Source organism: Buceros rhinoceros, unplaced genomic scaffold (assembly GCF_000710305.1).
Source record: "Buceros rhinoceros silvestris isolate BGI_N320 unplaced genomic scaffold, ASM71030v1 scaffold17832, whole genome shotgun sequence".
NCBI classification, from domain to species: Eukaryota; Metazoa; Chordata; class Aves; order Bucerotiformes; family Bucerotidae; genus Buceros; species Buceros rhinoceros.
In genome coordinates this window covers 35,690-57,416 of record NW_010398497.1, presented here as the reverse complement: position 1 = coordinate 57,416, position 21,727 = coordinate 35,690, and the positions used below count along the sequence as shown (strand labels likewise).

The following is a 21,727-nucleotide window of genomic DNA, read 5'->3' as shown; positions in this document are numbered from 1 at the left end:
AAGTTGGTTGTGTTCATGCCTTTTTAACTTTAATATATCTTCTATAAATACAAATAATATACGTTTATAATAATATACAATCATAGAATTTTATATATATTTATAACTCCCATGTTGACAGAACTCGTGCTCCTACAGTGAAGATCTATAGTGCTGTTTGTCCCTGTTGTCCATTCTATTGAACAGACATATAAAAATACGCTAGGGACATATCCTAGGTTAAAATGTAATAGTTCTGTTGTAAGAACTGCAATGAACTTGAGAATAAGCCGTCCAATCTCAATAATTTAATGGTATGTTGTAAAAGGTGGAAGAAAGAGTGGTATTTAATAGAGGTCTGTGCTATTATGAATTTTTTAAAAATCAACCTCTCTTCTGTTATAGGAATATGAGACCTTAACCAAACAACCAGCTTGCAATCCAGATGTTTGGGTGAACCTTGCCTGTACGTACTTCTTTCTGGGGATGTATACGCAAGCTGAACAAGCAGCCTTGAAAGGTGAGATGTACGTCTTTGATGGAAAGGACTACTTGTTGACTTGAATTCTTAAAGTGATTTCCAGAGGAAATGTTCAATGCTTTTTTCCATAGGTATAAAGAATACTTTTGAGCAAAGTTTTTTGGGTCTGGGTTTTTTGGGGGAGTGGTTTGTTATGTTTGTTTGTTTTTTCATTTAACAGGAGAGTTGTGATGCAGTTTACTTCCTAAGAATACCTTGGGTAGGTGGAGCACCTGGAACTGAAAGAAGCATCTAGAAAATAATTTATCTTATTACTTTATAAATACAAAACCTGGCATAGGCTGACCAGCAACAAAAAGTTGGTTTTCTTTTGACTGATTCTGTGTCTCCGAGCCAGTGCAGATGAAGTGAATTAGGCTGGTGAAATTATCAAAAAATAAGCACGTGAGAGAGTTCAGCATTCTTCCTCATGTGAACAAGAGCTCTGTTTACATAGTTTGAGTGACTTAGTAGGTGGTCTTCTTGCCTTATAAGTCAGATGTTAGGTGTCTGATTCTTCAAGGTGTGGAATTCACTGCACTCACATTGTTACAGTCCTGCTTTACTCTGGAAGTGCATGGGATCATTTAAAGAAAAGGAATGAAAATTAGATTCCAGGGCAATTTTTACTGCCTAAAAATGTTTCTGCAGTTTAATTTTGTTACTCATCACTTTCTGTTTATCTTAGTGATTTATATTGTTTCCCATAACCATAGTATCTCAGTGCTTTCTAAGTAGAATTAATAGTAGTGATGTTCACAGTCAACTTCTGACTCTTGCCTTTTTAGGATAAAATTCTTACTGAAGTATGGGTTTTCTCTTCTCTATGTCTTTAGTATTCTAGTCTTTGGCTGAAAATAGGGTGGGGAGAAGATAGTTGTCTACTTTCTGCTGCTGTGGAGGAGCGCCTTCAAAAAGGACAGTTTTGTAGTATTTTTAAGAAATAGTTAGATTCTCAGCTCCCTTTAAAATCCTCTGAACTTGAATCCCACAACTGGAAATGTTTTGTTTCCAGCTGTAAAAAGTTTGATGAGGAGGTCTGTGATTAAATTTCTAGTATTCACAGATAATGCTTTAATCCTTAACGTATCACAAATCTGAACTTTGGAGATTACAGTCTAGGACTTGTACTGGAATCTAAAAATAATTGGGCAATAGAGCTTGAGGTGTCACTGTGACCTAGACCATGGGGGAAGCGAGTGGCCACACCCTGTACCAGTTAGAGTTGTTGTCCTCAGCTTCACATCATGTGAATTACAGTAATCTGTTCTAGAGATGACAGATACACAGCTGGGCATGCACCTTTATTAATTGTGAGCTGGAAGTGAGAGAAGGTTAATTTTTTCAGTTTGTAGTAGCGTGGTGAGTGGCAGGGCAGGGGGTGTGGTTAGTAGCATTCGGGCGCTGGAGGAAGGGGCAGGGATATAAAGAAAGGAGTGCAAGACACAGAAAGTGTAGCTGAGGGAGGGAACAGAGAATGAGTGATGCTCACACTAGTGATATCAGTTCCTGATTTTATGTAATGGTTTAAGAAGGACAACATGCCTTTAGTGAGGTGCTAAACCTTTCTCGTGAGTACTGTGATACTAATGATTTCTGGCTGCTTAAGCCTGGTGGGGAGGCAGTCACAGCTGAAGATTCATGACACTAGTCCTTTCTCCACTGAAGGCTTCCAAGAGTTATATATTCCCTTTTCCACTACCATCACTTCAGTCTTTCTTACACTGAGGTTGAACCATTTTATTTTTGCTCAAGACAGATCTTCTGTTTGGTTTATTTAACATCTTAGTATTGCATCAGTGATGGCTATTAACAATATATTATTGACATGTGAGGCCATAGTGTCTTATGATCTCTTCAATGGTTTTGCAAAATCCTGAGGAAGCAAAATGTTTCATTGGGTGTAGACACAACAGGTGAAGTCTCTAGAACACCATTTATCCAGTACTGTCTTTAATACTGCTGAAAAAAATTATATGTAGTGTTAGTATTGGGCTGCTTAGCCTTGCTATTTTGGGATTATTCTGCCTGAATATTTGCATACTGCTTGCTGTTTATCGCTGCAGTTATGCTAAGCCCCTGAAAGTAGCATAATGCTAAAACAAATGAAGGAGAAATAATTTATTTTCTGATATAACTCTAAGTTTCTACAGTGATGGAATCTCTGTGTGAAAGGGAACATAAATGTCAGCTAGCTTTCTGGAATAGGTTTTCCACACAAACATGTAAATATCTAGAAATCAAAAAGAAGTTCCTTCTTGACATGTACTGTTGCTGTTGCTCAAAAAAATTATTGTTAACTCTCTGAAGAAAAATATGCAGGATACTTAAAAATTAGGAAATTAGCATTAAAAACCATGAGGTAATTATTGCATTTCATACAAGATACATAGTTCACAATCCCTTATAACAAGGTTTTACGTTTATTTTATAATAGATGTGAAGTGTTCCCTTAGCTTGTTGTTGCTTAGTTAAAAATTCATGGTACATTTTCTCAGGAAAGAATAAATCTGTATATCAAAAGTCATATAAACCAGACTTACTGCAAATATAACCTAAGTAGTAGAGCAAAAAGGCAATAAAGAAAAATCCTTCTTTGAAGGTTTTTCATTACAGTTGTACTTTATATCTCTTCTAGGCTTTTTTCCAAATTCCTTTCAGATATTTCTGGCTTCTCCTTTTTTCCCAGCTGTCCCCTTATATTACAGTTACTAATGTTCCTGGATCAGAACTGAAGGTATAGTTACAAGTCAGCTACTGTTGTTTCACAGTCACCCCACAGTGAAGCTGCCAAGTGATGCTTTGTTTACTCCTTTTGCATCTGTGCTCTCATACATTGGCTGAACATGTTTTCCATGCTGTGTGCTAGCTGGTCTAGGGAGAATGAGGCTAGAAGTCTTCATCGTGGTTTAATTAATAATAATAAATTCAACATAATCTTATGTTGCATTCCCAGTTCCTGTGCCTTGCAAAGGACAAGGACCAGAAACTCAGCCTGGCACACTTGCATGGCGATCCTGTCAACTGATCCTAGTGTTTAGAAGCCTGCATAGTGCTCTCAGAAGACACTGGCTAGCTCTGCATTAAGAAGAACACAAGAACAATGTTCTTTTACACCACAAAATGTGCATGTAAATAGGGCTGCAGTTAAATCTGTTACGAAAAGCAGTCTTTTTAGGATAAATGGAATTTTACAACTAAATTTAAGATTCATGCAGAGGCAGGGTTGTGTTGCTGAACTGTTGCAGGCATTAAAGTTTGCTGTTTGGGGTTTTGGGGGTTTTTTTGATCTCTCTTAATTTTTGATGGGCAAAGCTCTTCAACTGTTTCCTCACAACTCTGCATTCATCAGATCTTACTGTGGTTTAACTGAACGGAGATACTTCTCATTTCACAGCCCATACTAGAAGGAGCAATACTGTACAAAAGCAGAACAGAGATGGGTTAGTAAGAACAATGACATTTTCCAAACCAGTATTGCTTATGCATGTACTAATGTTTACCAGGTGTCAGACAGTTGTCACCAGTGAAAATGTGCAGTTACAAGCGGGCATGGAAAAATTGCTGGGTTTTCTTTTTCTTTAGACTGCATGCTACCTACGCACAAAATCATCTTTCTGCTTGTACTGTATTTTTTGAGAACAGTAGTTCATTTTCATTGCATTTTAACTGTGGTTTTGAACCAGCAGACTTGATAAATGGAATTTTCAAAGTACAGAAGTAAAAATACCAGTTTATACATATTTAAACTTTAAAAACTACAAACTTATTTTCTTGGTTTGCTTTTTAAAATATAGTGGAAGCTACAGAACAGGAATCATTGATAGTTTTTTGCTTCGGTGATATTTAACTTGCTGTACTTAGGCATGACTGAAATTAAATGCGTATATATTGCAAGTAACTGAACGTAGTTGAACTGGCTTTTAAGTATGTTGGAAATGGGAAAATTTCAGTGAATGTCCTCTGTAAATGTCATTCAAGAAAATTCTAGACAGTTGAGCTCTTCAGGTATGTGTAAATGTGAACCTCACTGTTGGACCATGTTTTTTCTGAGCATTTTCCCCCATACCCTTACATTTTCCCTTCACCAGTGAGACTGTGGTTCTGAGGCACAGAGGGCTTCATTCAGCTACTGTACTCAGGTAAGCAGGGCCTTATTTCTCAGGAACAGGAGAACAAGGCTTCCTCTGGTCATATTTTCTGTGCTGTCAAGCTGGAACCTTCTCAGCACTGTTCCATTCCTGCCAGCTCCTGCCAAGTGCGTTTAAGATGTGTGCTGCGTCTGTTAATGTGTGAAGTGCTGCTATAGCATATGCATTATGTTTGCTAGATGGGATTTGTTAATGCTGGATGCAACACCAGCACTGCCTTGTACTCTTATAAGAGGGAACAAGTGCCAGATTTTCCATGTCTGTATTTCATCATCTCCTTACTGCCCATGGCAGCAATATGGAACCCAGTAAGAGTCCAAGCTGCCATTTCTAGTGAGTTTAGCTTTTTGTCTAATAATTAATGAAGATAACTGTCTTCACTCTTATTGTAGGTGTTTATTATTTTAACAAATACTTCACTAGGTGCCTGTTCAGTGTTGGCACATAAAAATATGAAGAACACTTTGAAGATCAATGTAAATTATTACTTCAGTGCCTGGAATATCAGCACTGATCATTGCAAAAATTCTAGCGTAGAAATATCGGTGAGTTTCCTAGCCAGAAAGAAATATATTCTATTCAGCTACCTCAGTGATGTGTTCAGCACAAGGCCAAAACTACACCTGGAGCAGGGTCCAATCTGTTGCCTAGCAGCATTGTCATCATGTTCATTATGATCCCTAGACTGCTTAGTACTGCTTAAAAAAAAAAAAAGTACAGTCATCTTCTTGAAAAAGTAGGACAGGAAAAGAATATTGTACTTCCTTGTGTCATTAACAGATCAGTGACAATGAAATTACGTAGCAGCAGAGAGTAATAAAAGAAGAAGCCTAACGTCCCTTAAAAATCATTATCTCTGATGAGGCAGCTGTATCACTTCCTGCTCCAGTGATTGACACCAGCTTTATCCAATATTCATAACCATATTCTTTCTGGAAACTAATCTTGCCTCCTTCATACGTTTCCTTGTCCTCCTCAAAAAACACATTTGACAGTGAGAGAAAAGTAACTGGTGATATTGAATGTTTCCATGGTTCTGCTTACTATATCAACAGGACTGTATTTGGGGGGGTTTTGTCCCTCCTCCTCTGGCTGACATTGTCTTATTTTAAAGAATCTAAAATTAATAGTATCATGTAATATCTTATGAAGCAGGACATTTTTTTCTCCCTCCATATATCCATGTGCACCATCAGAATTCAGGTTTCATCTTTTGACTGTTTTTAGGTGTAGAATAATATGGACTAACCCTCCAGCTTTTGCCAGGAAGTAAATAATATTTTTTATGTCAGATCAGATGCCAGGTTTGTGAGGGCAGCACTGCAGTCATTGGCTGACCAGTGAAACAAGAATTTGTTGGTTTAGATTCTTGAGGGAGTATTGCTTGCAAGTCACAATTTTCGCAATGAAATTAATGCTAAAATGCACTCAAAAAAAAAAAACCCAACCAAAACCTACTCAAAAAAGGAACATTGGTGTCTTTACCCATAGTACTGTGATTATACAGGATTATACAGTATGTTATTTTCAGTGTAAACCCCACAATCTGTTCTGCTTGCATTTTTTTGAGTCTTTGATGACCAAATGTTTTGAATTGCGAAGGGTGGTTGTGGATGGTTTAAGTTTCACACAAAAGCACATGTGGGGTCCATGTGCAACCCTTCTAAACTTTGATATTAAAACCTATCAATTAATGCTGGGGCACATGGAGTTACCACAGTACCATTGGTGACAACATTTTGAAGAACAAGCATTTAAATTGAAGTACTCTTAACTTTCTAACTCAATGGATTAAGTAATCTCTAGAATGTTCTATCATGTCAGTTATACTACTGCTGCTGTTTATACAATATTAATTGTATGTCAGAAAAACATAGGATAGACTCAAGACCATTTAGCTTCTTAGCAACTTGATGCTCTGTTAGTTACACCTCGCAAGATGTTGTGGTTTTGTGAGAACACACTCTCGTACTGCCTTTGCTTTTTCAGACTTCTCTGTTCTAGCAGTTCTTGAGAGATACAATTCACTGGCCTTTTTTCTGGGAACATGGTTAAATAACACAGCTTGGGAAGGAGGAAAAGGAGAAATAATTGCTGTACCTATCAGAAGGCCTTACACTTCCAACCTGATGAGAATGGCCTGGGTTTTGGCATTGTCCACTGTTACAAAATACTTACGATGAGGAGAAAGAGGAAGAAGCCTGGACATCTCTTCCTAAATTGCTTTTTTTTAAAAAAATCTAACTTTTAGTACTAAAAAATTCCATCTTGGTGCAGGGGAGGGAAGAAGCTTTGGTGGTTTGAGCCCTCTTTCATGGTTTAGGATGTCAGAAGAATTACAGCCTTGTTACGGGCCACTGCTTTGCTAACTCTGCACTTCTGTGGTCTCATAAACACAGTAAGTAATTCTGCTTTTCGTAAAGATTCCATGTACATCCTTTCTGTGTAACATAGGCTGCCAGCTGGTTGGTCTGAGCAAGAATGAGAGTGCTCATTAACTGAGTAGGCTAAAGAAAATACAGGAAACAAGGGAAGGCTTTTTGGAAGATTGCTTGTACAGGAAATTAATAGCTCTGTTGGACGAAGGACCTTTGTCACTCTCCATGAAGCATAAGGCTCTCTCAAGTGACTGAAAGCTCTACAGTTAAAAATTTGTGTCATATGGAGTGAGTTAAATGGAATTACTAATCCTGCTAGAGCAAGAGATTTCATGAACTTTGATATCTCTAGAAAGGAGATGTCTCCCTTAAAGCTCTCACCATATCTTAGTTTGAATCTTATCTGCTGAGACTGCAGGGTTATTTCATGTTCCTTTTGTTCCTATGGACAGAAGAAATACTAGTACTAAGTATAATATAATGTGTGTGCATAACAAAATGGTAGCAGCAACGGGTTTTGCAATACACTGGAAGCTCTCAAAATTCCTAGAATGATGGATTACAACTTCTAATGTGACACATCGCAGGAGCCTTGATTATGGGTTTATATCTGTTGCTACTTTTTATTTTTTGTAAAAGATGCTGTGCTTTGTGTCACAAAATCAGAATTATCCAAAAGGCCCTGCAGGGAAATGATAAGGCAATTCATAAAAGTCTTAAGGCTCGTGGAGGACAGAGGCCCAATGAAAAGTTGCTTTCAACAGTGATTTCAAAAGCGATGGTCAGGGAATGAAGATAGGAAGCAGGACGACCTTTAAACTGCTCTAAAACTGACCTGGACCATGACCTGTAAAGGCTGTGTCAGTGAAGAACTGTACTTGGACTAGTTAATGAAAGAATATGGGAGCATGCATGTCTATTGAGACAGAGAGTTAAAAATAATAAAAAAAAGAGACAGCAGCTATACTTACTGAATTTTCCTTTCAGCACCTAAGAGTCGTCTCCAGAACCGATTACTCTTTCACCTGGCACATAAGGTATGATGTCTTTTCTTCACTCATACTTTGTTTGTTTTCTTTTCAGTTTGATAATGTGTAATTTATGCTGGCAACCTAGCAGAATAATTAACATGTCTGTGGTAGCAGGAGAACAAACGTTTTCCATAACCACCGTACTGTATTAAAATGTGGAGGAGAAAGCAAGTGTGAAAACATGATCTCAGAAGAGATGTCCTCAGCACGTATCTAAGGAAAGTCTTACCAATGCGCTTCACATAAGTCATGCAACAGGAACCTCATGGTATTTTTCATCATGAGGAACCTGGAACTTGAATAGAACCAGAAATGTATAAGCCACTATTCTTCTTTCAAGCGTACCAAGTTTTCCTGACTTCCAGCTGTCTTACACTTAGCAATTTGACCAAAATGGCCTATATGCTATTACTGATCCTCCAAAGCCATTCAGTATCCAAGAAGTAATATCATTTACAGCATGAAGTTTTCTTTAATTTCAACACCAATTAAGTGCTTATTTTAGTTACCACACATAGCATCTTTCCCTTAAATTTGGTTTTGTACCATCCTGTTTTATACTTAGTAATTTTGTGCTACTAGAGAGATGGAGTTGAAAGAAAGTACAAATCCTGAATGTTAGTTTTGATGTCAGATTCTCTTTACTTATATCTCTGTTAAGAGAACAATCTTAAAACATTTTTGTAATGGCACTTACAGATGTCGGTGATAAAGAGAAGTTGAATAATTCCTAGTTCATTTAGTTAGTCTTTTGAAATGTAGGGGTGTATGAAACTGTGAAGTCCATTGCTTTTAGTTCTGTAAAGCAACTTCTCTTGCCTTTGTACTGGAGTAAGATTTTGTGACTGGTTCAAAGAAGGAGGAAAAGGATTTAAAAAAAAACGGAGCAGACAGATGAAAAACAAATATATAAGATAGAATTTGTGTGTAAGAGAAATTCATAATTACTGTCAAATCAGCAGAACCAGCAAAGCAAAACACTGGAATAAGTTATTTGAGCAGACTAGGTAGCTTTAACTTTACTATTGTAATATAAATATAACGGGTATGTTTAAGTCCGTGCCTTGTTTTTGTCTTCTTGTGTGTGTTAACTGCTATACAGCAATGCTTTCAAGAATAAGCCACTTAAAGAAACTGAAATTTTAAGGGGCTGATGAAAGAGAATTTGTTAGTGCTGTAAAGAAGTCTTGTGAAAATTAATGCTTGTGTGTTGGCAAGTCTTGCATTTTTCTGCTATCCCTAAGAAGTAAGATTTGGATCTACAAACAGCAAAATATCTGCTGGCTTGAATAATAATAGTCAAATCTTGTGTTGCAAAATTCAATTTGTGAAATAATTAATTCAGCTTTTCCCCTCTTATCCATCAAGGCATGTCTAAATCACACCTTGAAGGAAAATATGTACTTAGTTTTAGCCTCACATTTATCTAGTTACAACTGGTCTGCGTCTTTAATGTTTGGCTTTCTCCACTAGTTAAATTAGCTTTAAAGTAACAGAGTTTTCCCAGATGTTTAATATGAATAGCTTGCTATTTGCCAGCAAGGACAAGACTAATCCAGCTAATTAAAATATTTTTCTTAGTGAACTCTTCTAAGAATGTGCCACACTCTTTTTAGTTCAGTGATGAAAAGAAACTGATGAGCTCTCACCAGAATCTGCAAGACATTACAGAGGATCAGCTTAGCTTGGCATCTATCCACTACATGCGGTCCCACTACCAAGAAGCTATTGATATCTACAAACGCATTCTTCTTGATAATCGGTGGGCATCTCTACTCTAAACCTTATTGCAGTATCTCTGATACTATTGGTATTTGAATTCCATTCAGTTGCTTGGTTTCTGATAATAGGAATTTTCCCCAGTTACTGTGTCCCTTTTCCACCACAAAATATGCGCAAGTTGCAGCCCCCTCAATTTTGTTCATTGCAAAGCATTGTTGAAAAATGCATGTTTAAAAAGAAGTCTGCTCCCTGTTGCTTTCAGTCAGTGATATTGTCATGTAATTTGTTCTGAGATTTTTATTATTATTATTTTATTACTTACTTCGTCTGAAATTATGTATGGTTATGTACCTACTGTGTCTTTTTTCCCTCTGATGGCCAGTCTAGTAACCCTTGCTTGTGATTATTGACTTCTCCTTCACCTCTTGGCCTTTCTAAGAAGGGTTCAGTTCTTAGTTTTTATGGAGAGAGTTCCTTGCATTCCTTTAAGTCTGAAATTCTTTCCATTTCTATATACTCTGCTATGACACCTGCTGATGTGTTTTTTCTATCATATTCTGCAAGTTCTTACTTCAGAATTTAACAGGACAAATTGAATTCTTAAGTGGCAGAAAGTATCGTTTAACAAAACAGAAACTGTTGTCCTAGAATGCAGAGTTATATTTTGGCAATATCTCCTCTTGAATGCTTCAGAGAAGTCCATCATAATGTATACAGGTATATTATGTAATGCTTGCAGAATAGAATTTAACTTCTGAGTCCTGCAGAAGCCATCACTCAAAGCTAAATGAGTAACCTTCATAACTTTTACTTAGTGTTTCCACAAATGCCTGTCTTATTTCTGTGTGTATTTCCTCTGTCTTGATAGCTTGTAATGGCAAGGATTTTTTGAAATTTTTTGCACTTGGTATAAGATAATAGGAGTCATTAAAATATTTTCAAACTGTTACATTCTTATTAAATGTCTTTGCATGAATTGCATATAAAATACTACTCTTCAGGTCAAATACAGTGCTCGTGTTCTATGCGTTTCTTTAGTGTGAAGTTGCCACCATTTCCCAGATTTGAAAACCAGAAGTTTTGTAGGTAATTCTTCAAAGCTGCAGTAGCTGCCATTGAAAAAAACAATGTGAATCTGGGTCTGAATCTGTGCAGTCTTAGCCAACAAACAAGAGTTTTAAAAGCTATAAGCATTTCTCAGAAACACCAGGTTTGATGTGTTTGTAAAAGATGTATAAACATGTGAGAGCTTTATCGTTGATTTTAATGTTCTATAGCATAGCAATCTGGTGTGATTTAAACATTCACTTTAATCCTCTTTCCTGCAGGGAGTACCTGGCTCTGAATGTATATGTGGCCCTATGCTATTACAAACTGGATTACTGTGATGTATCACAGGAAGTGCTAGCTGTTTATCTTCAGCAAGTTCCTGACAGCACCATTGCTCTTAACCTTAAGGCTTGTAACAATTTCCGACTTCACAACAGGAAGGCTGCTGAGGTATCTGTTGGACAGCCCTTCAGTTCCGCTTCATATTAGTTCAAGATTCTGAGCATTTTCTTTCCTTCTTACCTGCTTTAATCAGTGATATTGATAATGGCCTTTATCTTGTCATTGTGTCCTTCTCTTAGGAATGTCACCTATTTCAGTTTCCCTGGGTTTAAGCCATCTCTCTCTCCACGTGTGTGCACAGTGGTCTTACAGTTTTCCCAGTCCACTTTTGACTTTGTGTCTATAGGTATTATCCAATCGCTAAAATCATCACATAGAAGTGGGAAGGCAAAAATCTTCCAGTGACCCAGCACTTTGGGGCTTATAGGAAGCTCCATTTATGTTTGTGTGCTTTTTTGTTTTCGTGTTAAAGTTTTGGAACTTATGTAATTCCAGGAAGAGCTCAAGAACTTGACGGACAGTGCATCATCGTCTTTTGAGTTTGGCAAGGAGCTCATTAAGCACAATCTGGTAAGTGATGTATTTCTTGGTCTTAATATGAACTGCGCTCATTTGTAGAGCTTTTCCTGATGATGATTCATAAAATGGAATATTTTGGGAATTACAGACCAAATTGAATCTCTGCTGCCATATAAGTATCATTCCAGAAATCCTACCTGTATAATCAATGTGCCATCAAACATATTTTTTTTTTCTCCTGGAATTCTTCCCTATCAGTTTGAGACTGTGTCAAGAAAATAATGATGCTGTTACTTTTACTCCCAAAAGCATACTAAAATAATTTATGTTCTGTAAGAATACCTTTGCAAGATATTTACTGAGGCCCAGTCAATGAGAACACTTTAGAAAGAAGTCAGAATGCCTGAGCCTGAATTCTTATTTAGTACGACAACAATGTGAGTGGAATTAAGATAATTAGGGGAAATGGTCTTCATCCAAAAAGTACTAAACAAGGAGTTCAGTACTTAACAAGGAGTTCTAGGGAAAAAGATGCTGATAAAAGCAAAATACTTGTGTGTTCTGTAGTAAATGAGTCACTAATCACCTGTTAAATTTCCCTGCAGTGGTATTAGTACTTTGCTGAACCACCAGTAACAGTAGATTGCTCTTACTTAATGATGGGCAGTTGCTTGCTTTGTCGTTTTTTTCAAGAGCATTCACAAGCTAGCGCTTTTCCCCCCAGGAGTTAAAACTGCTTTCAAACTGGACTTTTGTAAGTTAAAATTCTTTATTTTGAATGTTGGGTCTTTTTGCCAGTGATTTATTGAATAGGTAGGTTAGATCTTGTTGGAGGAACTGTCATGTGAAACTGCAGTATAAAGATTCGACTGCTCCTGATCATTTTAGGATCTTGTGGTATTCTAAATAAATGTAGAGCTGTTAATCTGTTTTTTCAAATGAATACATAATAAGCAAATTCTAATTCCATGTGTATTCCCCTCACTCTTGTCTTATACCATATTATTCTTTAAAATCTTTGTTATATAATATATTACTGCTTTGAGCTGCTAAAAGCTAAAATAAGTTAATCTTTACTGGTGGATTGAATATTTTATATTCTTCAGAATGAAGATTGCCACACATCACTCTATAGTTATATTAAAGCAGGGATTATGCTAATGCCAGTACCACTGACCTTTTCCTACTATTAATATAGGAATTTAAGGATTAATTTCCTTGAATTAAGAGATCATAGACAAGATTTTGATACGCAGTTATCAATATCTGCTTTTCTCTGCAGGTGGTGTTTCGAGGAGGAGAAGGGGCTTTGCAGGTCCTGCCTCCTCTGGTTGATGTTATTCCTGAGGCAAGGCTGAATCTCGTAATTTACTATCTCCGGCAGGGTAAATACACCTTCCTCTGGCTCTTTCATTCATCTGATCTCAACTGACTATTCAATGAAATGCCTTTTATTTTTTTTTTATTTGCAGTGAAATGTAATTTATTTAATTTTTTGTTCCTCTGGAAAATAGTGATGTAAGAGTTACCATGGATTGCAGAGAAGAGCTTTAATTGTGTGCAGTGAAATAACTCTGCTTCAGCAGAGCGTTCGACATTTGGGGTTGCAGGAGATGGCTTTAGGAATATATGTCTATAGTGAGAGGACCTCTTTTCTGCCTGAATATTTGAGAATGGTAGGCCTATGTCCTGTGAAGTCAAGGGCCACTATTTTTGTAAATATGTCTGTCAACAAGGCTGCAGTTTATGAACAAGACATGTCATTCCAAATCTACTTTACAACACTTAAAGAGTGCAGGTAGGTAGCCAGAATCAGTTGGAAAGTATTTTCTACTTATTTCTCTCCTTAGTTGGCCAACTCCTTTGAATTTTATCTGAATTTGGTTTCAGAACCATTCCTATAGCCCCGTTGTGTTCCTCTATTCAACAGTGGGTTGACTGGCTGAGTGATTAGTAGGTGTTAATTGTAGTCATCTAAGGTGATGTGATGATTGCTTTGTCATCTTCTAACTAGGTCACCTTTAAAATATGTTTAGATGACAAAAGCATATGAAAGCAGAAAAATATCTCTTCTTACTTTTTAAATAAATAGAGTCTATGCCTACCTTTTTTCTTTTTGTTTCTTTTTTTCTTTTTTCCTTTTTTCTTTCTTTCTTTTTTGCCTTTTTTTCTTTTTTTTCCCCCAAAAGATGAAAAATTATCAGGAAAAATTCTGCTAGCAGAAGTAAGTCGCACTGGCTCGATGTTCTTTTTCATCGCAATAAGTTAATGGGGGAATTTGAGCATACATAAACATACTACATTGGAAAAGCTCTCTGAGCGTTTTATAATGTGATCTGTTACTGAAAATTGGAAGAAAAACTCCTTAATACCAATGTAGCATTAAGAAGCAGACATTTTCTTTATTTTCCAGAGCCGGGCACACGGGGGAACATTCCTTCCAATCATGTGTGCCCTGTCCTGCCCCAGCCAAAGCTTCTATCACCTGATTACATACATATTCATTATTTCCCCCCAAATAATCATACATATACATTCTGTTTCTAAAACCTGATTATTAATTTTGCATAGCTATTATGCATGTGACTTGAGCTCAAGAAGACCCATTTTGTGTACTATGTCATGTCCTACCAGACACCGAGGAAATAGCATGTTAAGATTTTCGTGGGAATTCTCTCATATACGGTGGATAATTGCCAAAGAAACCTGAGATATCAGAGTTTGTTGTGATTTATGCAGGTTTCAACCGGTCTTCGAACAGCTTAGCTCCTCTTCTCTCTTCTGTTTTGTCTTCTTCTGTTGCTCTCCCAGATCGTGGACTTGCAGTTTAGATTTTTCTCATTCCTTTCCCATACTGTCAAGGTTTTCCTATTTCTGTTGTACAGACTAGTATTTACAAGGTAACATAACATTTCCACCCTTTTGAAAATTCTCTAGTTTTTAGAGATAATCTCAACATTTGTTGTCTAATGTATCTTATTACTTTCATATACTACTTATAATTATTCATCCTCTAAGTAATACCTTTATGATTTGTAATTGACAAGGTTGGTGAGATTTAATCTTTGTAGTCAGAATACATTTTCTTTGGTGCTCAGTTGTATCTAGTACTGCTTCTTTTGTCTGCACCTGCAATTGAAACATTGCCTTACGAATTCAGTTCAACTCGGACAGTGACATATTTTAGAATATTCCACTAATGATGACTATTAGCAGTTAGAGAAATTCTTACTGTGGCTAGCAGTGTGCAATAAACTCTAATTAATCTGACTTTGCTAATCTGCAGGCATCACAGCCTTCACAAAATCTGGCTATTCTATCTTTATGTTGTTTTATTTGATACTAGAGAATGCCAATTGGGTTGTTTAAATTTCATGTAAGGTTATTTAAATTTCATTGTGGTTGTAAATTAGGTATACATTCTCAAGTAAATTCAAATTGTCATAATTGCATATTATTAAAAGTACATTATCATCAGCCTGATATTGTGTAAATTTATAGAGTTTTAGGTAAATAAGAGAATTGCATTATTAGTGAGAAAGGACCTCTGGAGATCTCCAGCACAACATTTTATTCAAGGCAGGTCCAATTAGATCAGGTGGCTTAAAGCCTTGTCTAGACAAGCACCTAGTCAGAACTTCCACCTTGTGTATACTGCCTTTCATCTCACCCTATGGAATCTGTCTCCATCTTCTCCAAATTAGTTAGATCTCCCTTGAGCCTTCTCCTCTGACAGCTACGAAAATGCAGTTCTCTCAGTCTCTCCTCAGCCCCCTACCTGTCTTGGGAGCCCTTGGGTGGGCTCACTCCAGTAATTCGATGCCTGTCTCGACTGAGGCATCCCAAAACTGGACATAGTACTCCAGGTGCAATCTCACAAGTGCCAATTAGAGAAGAATCCCTTCCCTTGCCCTGATAGCTATGTTCTTGTTAATACAATCCAGCGTGCAGTTGACCTCCTGTGCTGCAAAGGTGCAATGTCTGTCAGGCCCCCCGGGTTGCCCCCTAAGTCAGCCCCCTGCCTGTCTTAGTGCTTAAGATTGTTTTAAACCAAGCACGATGCAGGACTTGCATTTTGCCTCCACTGAACTTCGTGAGAGTTCTTTCAGACCATTTTTTTTCCAGCCTGTTGAGCTTCTTCTCAATAGCTGGGAATTTTTTCCCCATTGTTTTTTCATCTGCCAACTTGCTGAGAGGAGTCTCTATCCTATCATCTGGGTTGTTAAGATAAGACATTGAAAAATGTCACTCCCTGGGGGATTCAATTAGTAATGAGCCTAGTTGAATTTTGTACAACTGATCACAATCCTTTGGTCCGGCCAGTTTTCCATCCCATTATCATCTTACTTAGCTCGTACTATCTCTCAGGTTTGGTATGAGAAAGGTGTAACAGACCATGTCAAAGACCTCGCTAAAGCCAAGGTATGCAGCATCCACTGCTACCCTCGTATCCATAGAGCCAGTCATACATAGGGTTTGTCAGTATGCTTTGGCACAGGTAAATCTATGCCTGCTGTTCCCAGCCACCCTTCTGTCCAGTGTTATTGTTGCCAATATTACTATATGTGATTATTACCAATTACTCTAAGTATTATTACCAGTTGTCTTGCCCAATAATATTGTTAACAATAATAATATATGTTTTTAATTAAATTCTACTTATACAGAAGCAAAGTGTATCTTCTGCATCACTTAAAAATCAGTCTTGTTTACTCGTGCTGTCAATCCTGCAGTAATTTGCATTAGTTAGGTTCTGCTCTTCACTGTGGTGTACAAATGACTTGCATACTGACAAAGAAGGCCAAGGGGAATTAGGATTAAAACCTCTTTCCTAGTTAGCTAAAGCTGCATTTTAAGTCTTGCTAGTGTAGCAGCATCAGGTAAGAAGGTGAGAAAACATTACTGCTAATGATTACAGCTGTCTCTCCAAAATTTACGAGGTCTGTGATAAAGGTAGGCTTATGTTAAGACATGCTCTGAACTGGAGTGACTGAAGCACAAACATGCATCCGAGTTTTTTCAAATCTTTAAGGCAGTGACTTTTAGCAAGATTTGGAGCCAGGTTTCTAGTAGTAATCTGCTTCAGTGAGCTTTGCTATAGTCTGAAGAGCACAGTTCTATGTTGGTTGTCTACACTGACAAAAATAAGGGCTGCTGTCATTTTTGTGGTGGTGATGAGCTGAGTTAGCCAAAAATAACAAAAAACCTATTTCTATTAAAAAAAAAAGGAAAACAAGTTAGAACCTTTGGCTGGTCTAGTATGTGATGCTGCCTTACTATGCCTTACTTATGTGACAGCTCAAGGGAATTGGTAGGAATGCAGAGGGGCTGAATGGGAGGCTGGCAGCTTCAATGTGTATTGCCGTAAGTGACCCTGGAGTACTGTTCCCAGTGTATGGAAGGTACGTACTAGCAAAAAAAAGTTTTGTGTGATAGGGCTTTTTCTTACAGGCAACTAGTAAAATATTGTATTGACAAAATTTTGCCAGTAAAATGGGCATTTTCTCTAGATTGGCTTATGAAGCTGACCATAATGCTTTTTTTTATTTAGATGAAGTTTAGGATCTTTTCAGTTTACTTATTGCTTGGGTGGGAAGGAAGTTGTTTATTGAATTAAAACTTTACTGAATTAAAACTTTATTGAATTAAACTTCTATACTAGTAGTGCTTTTTGCTTATTAGAATTAGGATCAGGTAGGAGCTGCTGAACAGATTTTGAAATATTGATAAGGAAAAGATGAAGTTCCTGTTCAGAATCATGTTACCCTATCCTCCTTGAGGGATAAATAAATATAAGAAAAGATAGGATGATGATGGATTTATTATCTTGACCTTGTACTGCTGGGAAGGCAGCCACTGGATTATGAACAAGGGGGCCAAGTCATCTCTACTAGGAAAATTGTAGTAATAAAGAAGCTATTACTCACTCCATGTTTGTTATTTGAGGTCTAGAAAACCATCACCATTGTGATATAAATTCACAATGATTTATAGTTACCTTTCTCCCCCTGTCTAAATTCTCTATTTCTTCGTCTATGACTATTGATAAATGTTGTAGAGGATGAGTGACTTGTTCTAATGGGTGCTATGGGTTGTCATGCATTCTAACATTTGGTATTTCAGATGATGTGCAGGAGGCTTATAACCTGATTAAGGACCTGGAACCTACAGCTCCTCAGGTAATTGGAAACTGGTGTCATGGTACATAAAGACTGAGGTTATAAATTGATATGAAATCTGTCATATACAAAACTGGTATCCTGAGGACAGCTTGCCCCATTCCCACTCTTAAAACTCTTGTGTTTTCCATCCTTTTATCAACAATAGGCGTAATGTGCGTGCATAAAGTATTATATATGTGCGTATCTGAGTACTTAAGATGTTTATTATTGTACCACCTGGGGTCAGCTAAGAATACCACTGTTTTGTGCAGACTTGATTATGGGGAGCTGACCATTAGTGCATAGATAAAAGCCCTCTTCCAACTACAGCTACTTGTTACTTCTGCCCTGATGATGATTACCATCCCTCAGACCTGCTAGCTCAGATGCTCAATGTCCTGAAGCCATTTCAACAGAAAAGAACTAGGTTAGATTAAACAGTTTAAATAATAGGTCTTTTCTAATCCTATCTCACTTTGACTGCAGCGAGTGAAAACTGCACTGTTCCTTGGCTGCTACTGTAATTTTCTTTTGTGGCTGTTCCAACATCTTTAGTCTCTGATTTATTCCTCTTTGCAGTTTATTTTCCAAAGGTCATGTAGCTGGGCATGAAAGAGACCTTTCATGAGTCTGTGTCAGGATTTGATGGAGGAGGAGAAAAGGAAAACCTCAAGAACACAGATCTGGTGATTCTGTGCTGAGGAGTGTCTTCTCCTGTTGCATTTCACTTCTAGCATTTTTCAGTATAGCAAGACTTACTTGAACAGTTTTCTGCAGCTATTTGTCCTTTAGCTTTCGTTTTCCCTATATACATGCCTAATATAAATAACACAATACCATTCTTGATCACATTTTGAAATGAGAATCTTTGTGCTTTTCCCATTTTTCTCACTTACATGTGGAAGGAACTCCTTACTAACACTTGCAAAACTTGTGTCTCCTCCTCCAGTTCTTCTCAATTTTCTGCTTTGTCATGATGTCTATAAGATAGTAATTTGGCATCTGTAAAGAGTTGGCATGCTAAAATGATTACTTACCGTGCTAGGTAGTACTTCCAGATTGTTTCCTTGCTCTCTGTTGTTGCTTTGTATAGATGTCTCTTTCTCTGTTTACACCTGTGATAGGGCTGTCCAGGTTTATCAGGATTACCAGGAGGACTGTAAGAGGTCTATAAGAGTAGGACTAAGAGGACTATAACTATCACTCTTAATTACAAGATTTGAATAAGATATGTGAGTCTGTTATATGCTGAGAAAATTTTGCTCAGAGAAGAATTAACTGTAGTTGTGTCTCGTAGCAGAAATTACAGGGCGCTCTACTCCTATTCCTGATCCCAGTAGGGTAACATGACCACAGAGCACAAACCTCTTGACATTTTTGCCCCGATGAGAAATGCTATGCATTTTGGAACAAATGCATGGTGGTTATGGCTCTGCATACTTGAAGTGAGATCTGTGCATTAATATAAGAATATTGCACTTGATTATTGTTCAAATGATGGTGAAGAGGGCATGATAGTATGTTATGGTGTTCCTTACGGTGCATCGTCTTTGAGCATAAGACTTGTCAGAAAGCAAATACCCCTTTGCATCCCTTGTATTTAGTAGAAGTGACTAGCAACCAAATAGAATGTATTGGGGGGGGCAGGTGTAACTTTGCACTACTGTGCTGAAGCACTATCATAGTGTCATAGTAACCAGCTGCCTATTAAAGTGAATTGAGATAGAGTGGGGTTTAGGAGGAAAATAATGTACACGTAGGTTCTTGAAATCTTCACCTTGTCTTCTCTGATCCTTTTTACTTTTTTTTTTTTTTCAGGAGTATATCCTCAAAGGAGTGGTAAATGCAGCACTTGGACAAGAAGTGGGCTCAGTGAGTGAAGCCCGTGAGGTTCTCCAGCTTCTCCCAACAGTAGCATGTGAACAGATTTGTAGGAACTGGAATGGGAGGAAAGAGACAGTCATATCTCATTTAGATGGCAGGATCTCTGAGTCTCTTAATCTTCTTACATACAGTACTCAGTCCAGAATAAGTGAAATGCAAATCTCTGTTGCTGGTCCTGATAATAAATGAAGCTGAATTTGACTTCTTTGTCCTGCTTTCAGAAAACCTGTTTGCTTTTTATAGTGTTCTTGTTCCGCCTGTTTGTCAGAGCATAATTTCACTGTGTATTGTAGCATCAACTCTGGAACTCATTGTGGATTTTATTTTCCTCCCCCAGAGAGATCATCTGAAAATTGCTCAGCAGTTCTTCCAGTTGGTGGGCGAATCAACCAGTGAATGTGGTATGTTTGAAACGTTTTATCTCCATTATATAATCCTTCTTTCAATACCCAAATATATACCATCATATCTTCGTCTAACTGCTGACTGTTAGCATGACTATTGCTAGGCATTTCGTTGCTGTAGTATGAGTAATGAAAAGCCTAATTTACAGTCTAACACGAATTTTAAGTTTAAATTAGAAGACTGAATTGATTGCAAACCTTGCTATATGAGTTTGGCTGGAAAAGAGGCTATACTGCAACTGCTAGTCTTCACTGATAGATGCTGTGACAGCTTGCCTTTGACTAATAATCGCCATTATAGAAACAGAAGACAACAGCCTAATTAGATGAAGCATGTAACTGAAACGTCACACATACAGACACTCGCAGGTACAAATCTTGGACTGTTAATGAAAACCTGTTGAGTACGTAGAGTCCTAACATGGAGTGTGCCCTGGATCCTGAGGGTGATAAAAGCATAAAGAGGAATTTGGCTGCAGAGAGAAATGGAGGCTTGGGGATTAAATCTGTGGATGCACCGGAAAAAAAAAAAAACCATAACCCCCCTCCAAAAAAAATCATCATATTTTCAGTGTTTACTTCTACTTATTCAATAATAGACCAAAACAAGACCTTGTCTTCCCTTTCCCTTGCCAAAGTAAAACCAAAAATCCCAGATTGAAAAAGCCAGTAGTTGAAGCACACAAATTCAGCCAAAATGGGGTTTCCCAGTTTCCTTTGTAGGCACTGTCACTGAGACTATTTCTTTAGGTGAGTAACTTATGCATGTAACTTATGCAGACAGCTCATGGTCCTCAGAGACAGAACGCTGTCTCCTGTGTCCATGGCGACTGAAGATGAGTTGCTCAGAAGACAGAGCAGCAGCACTGATGAAACTTTCAGAAATACTGCTGAGCCATTCTGTTCCGCTTGCAGCCCTTGTACTGTTGAGGTCGTGCAGCAGAGAGCTTCACACTGGAAGACTGGAAGTGATTCTGCAGATGAGGTTTCCCTAACACATTTCTTTCACATTGAGGCTATGCCTTTGCAGTTGGGATGCAGCTAACAGAAAGAAGCATCATTACACAGTGGAGGACTCCGTTAGTGGGCATATAGCTAGCTGGCTTTGTGATGCCAGTAAATTCACAAGGTGTCTGATACAGTGGTAGTAGACCACCTAATGCCCATAATGGTCATGCACATGTGATGAGTGACGAGAGCATACATGGATAAAAATAATACAGAGATAGTCTGAGAAAAGGTATCCTGAAAAGATGTGAAAATACAGCCCAGAACCAAAACTGAAAGTGTTAGGAAGCTAAAATTCTTAATTTTACCTTGAAATATTTTTAAACTCTTAAGCAAAACGAGATAGAGAGCCTGAGACTTGAGGAATGGTTCAGAGGAAAACAAGAGGGGAAACAGAAATGTAGTTTGATTAGGAAGGTGGATTAATAAAAAAAAATGAACCTAAGGGAAGGATTGGTTCCAGTTAAAGGTAAATGGAAACATCAGTACTGCAAGCATCTTACACTCTTGATACTTCCATGTAAAAACTGCTTTGTCATCTTTTTACTAACTTGTGGCAGAAAGCTTACATATGGAAG

The 21,727-nt window shown here is 37.6% G+C and overlaps 1 protein-coding gene across 1 annotated transcript in view; it reads left to right on the top strand.

Moving 5' to 3' along the window:
- The window catches only part of TTC26 (tetratricopeptide repeat domain 26), a 51,063-nt gene that overhangs the window by 6,890 nt on the left and 22,446 nt on the right, over positions 1–21,727 (top strand). Inside the window, exons 3-11 of the mRNA XM_010131136.1 lie at positions 385–499; positions 8,016–8,065; positions 9,676–9,821; positions 11,110–11,281; positions 11,669–11,743; positions 12,975–13,077; positions 17,816–17,871; positions 19,672–19,725; positions 20,075–20,138. Coding sequence (XP_010129438.1) covers positions 385–499; positions 8,016–8,065; positions 9,676–9,821; positions 11,110–11,281; positions 11,669–11,743; positions 12,975–13,077; positions 17,816–17,871; positions 19,672–19,725; positions 20,075–20,138 — 835 coding nt within the window. The remainder of the gene's footprint in view (positions 1–384; positions 500–8,015; positions 8,066–9,675; positions 9,822–11,109; positions 11,282–11,668; positions 11,744–12,974; positions 13,078–17,815; positions 17,872–19,671; positions 19,726–20,074; positions 20,139–21,727) is intronic.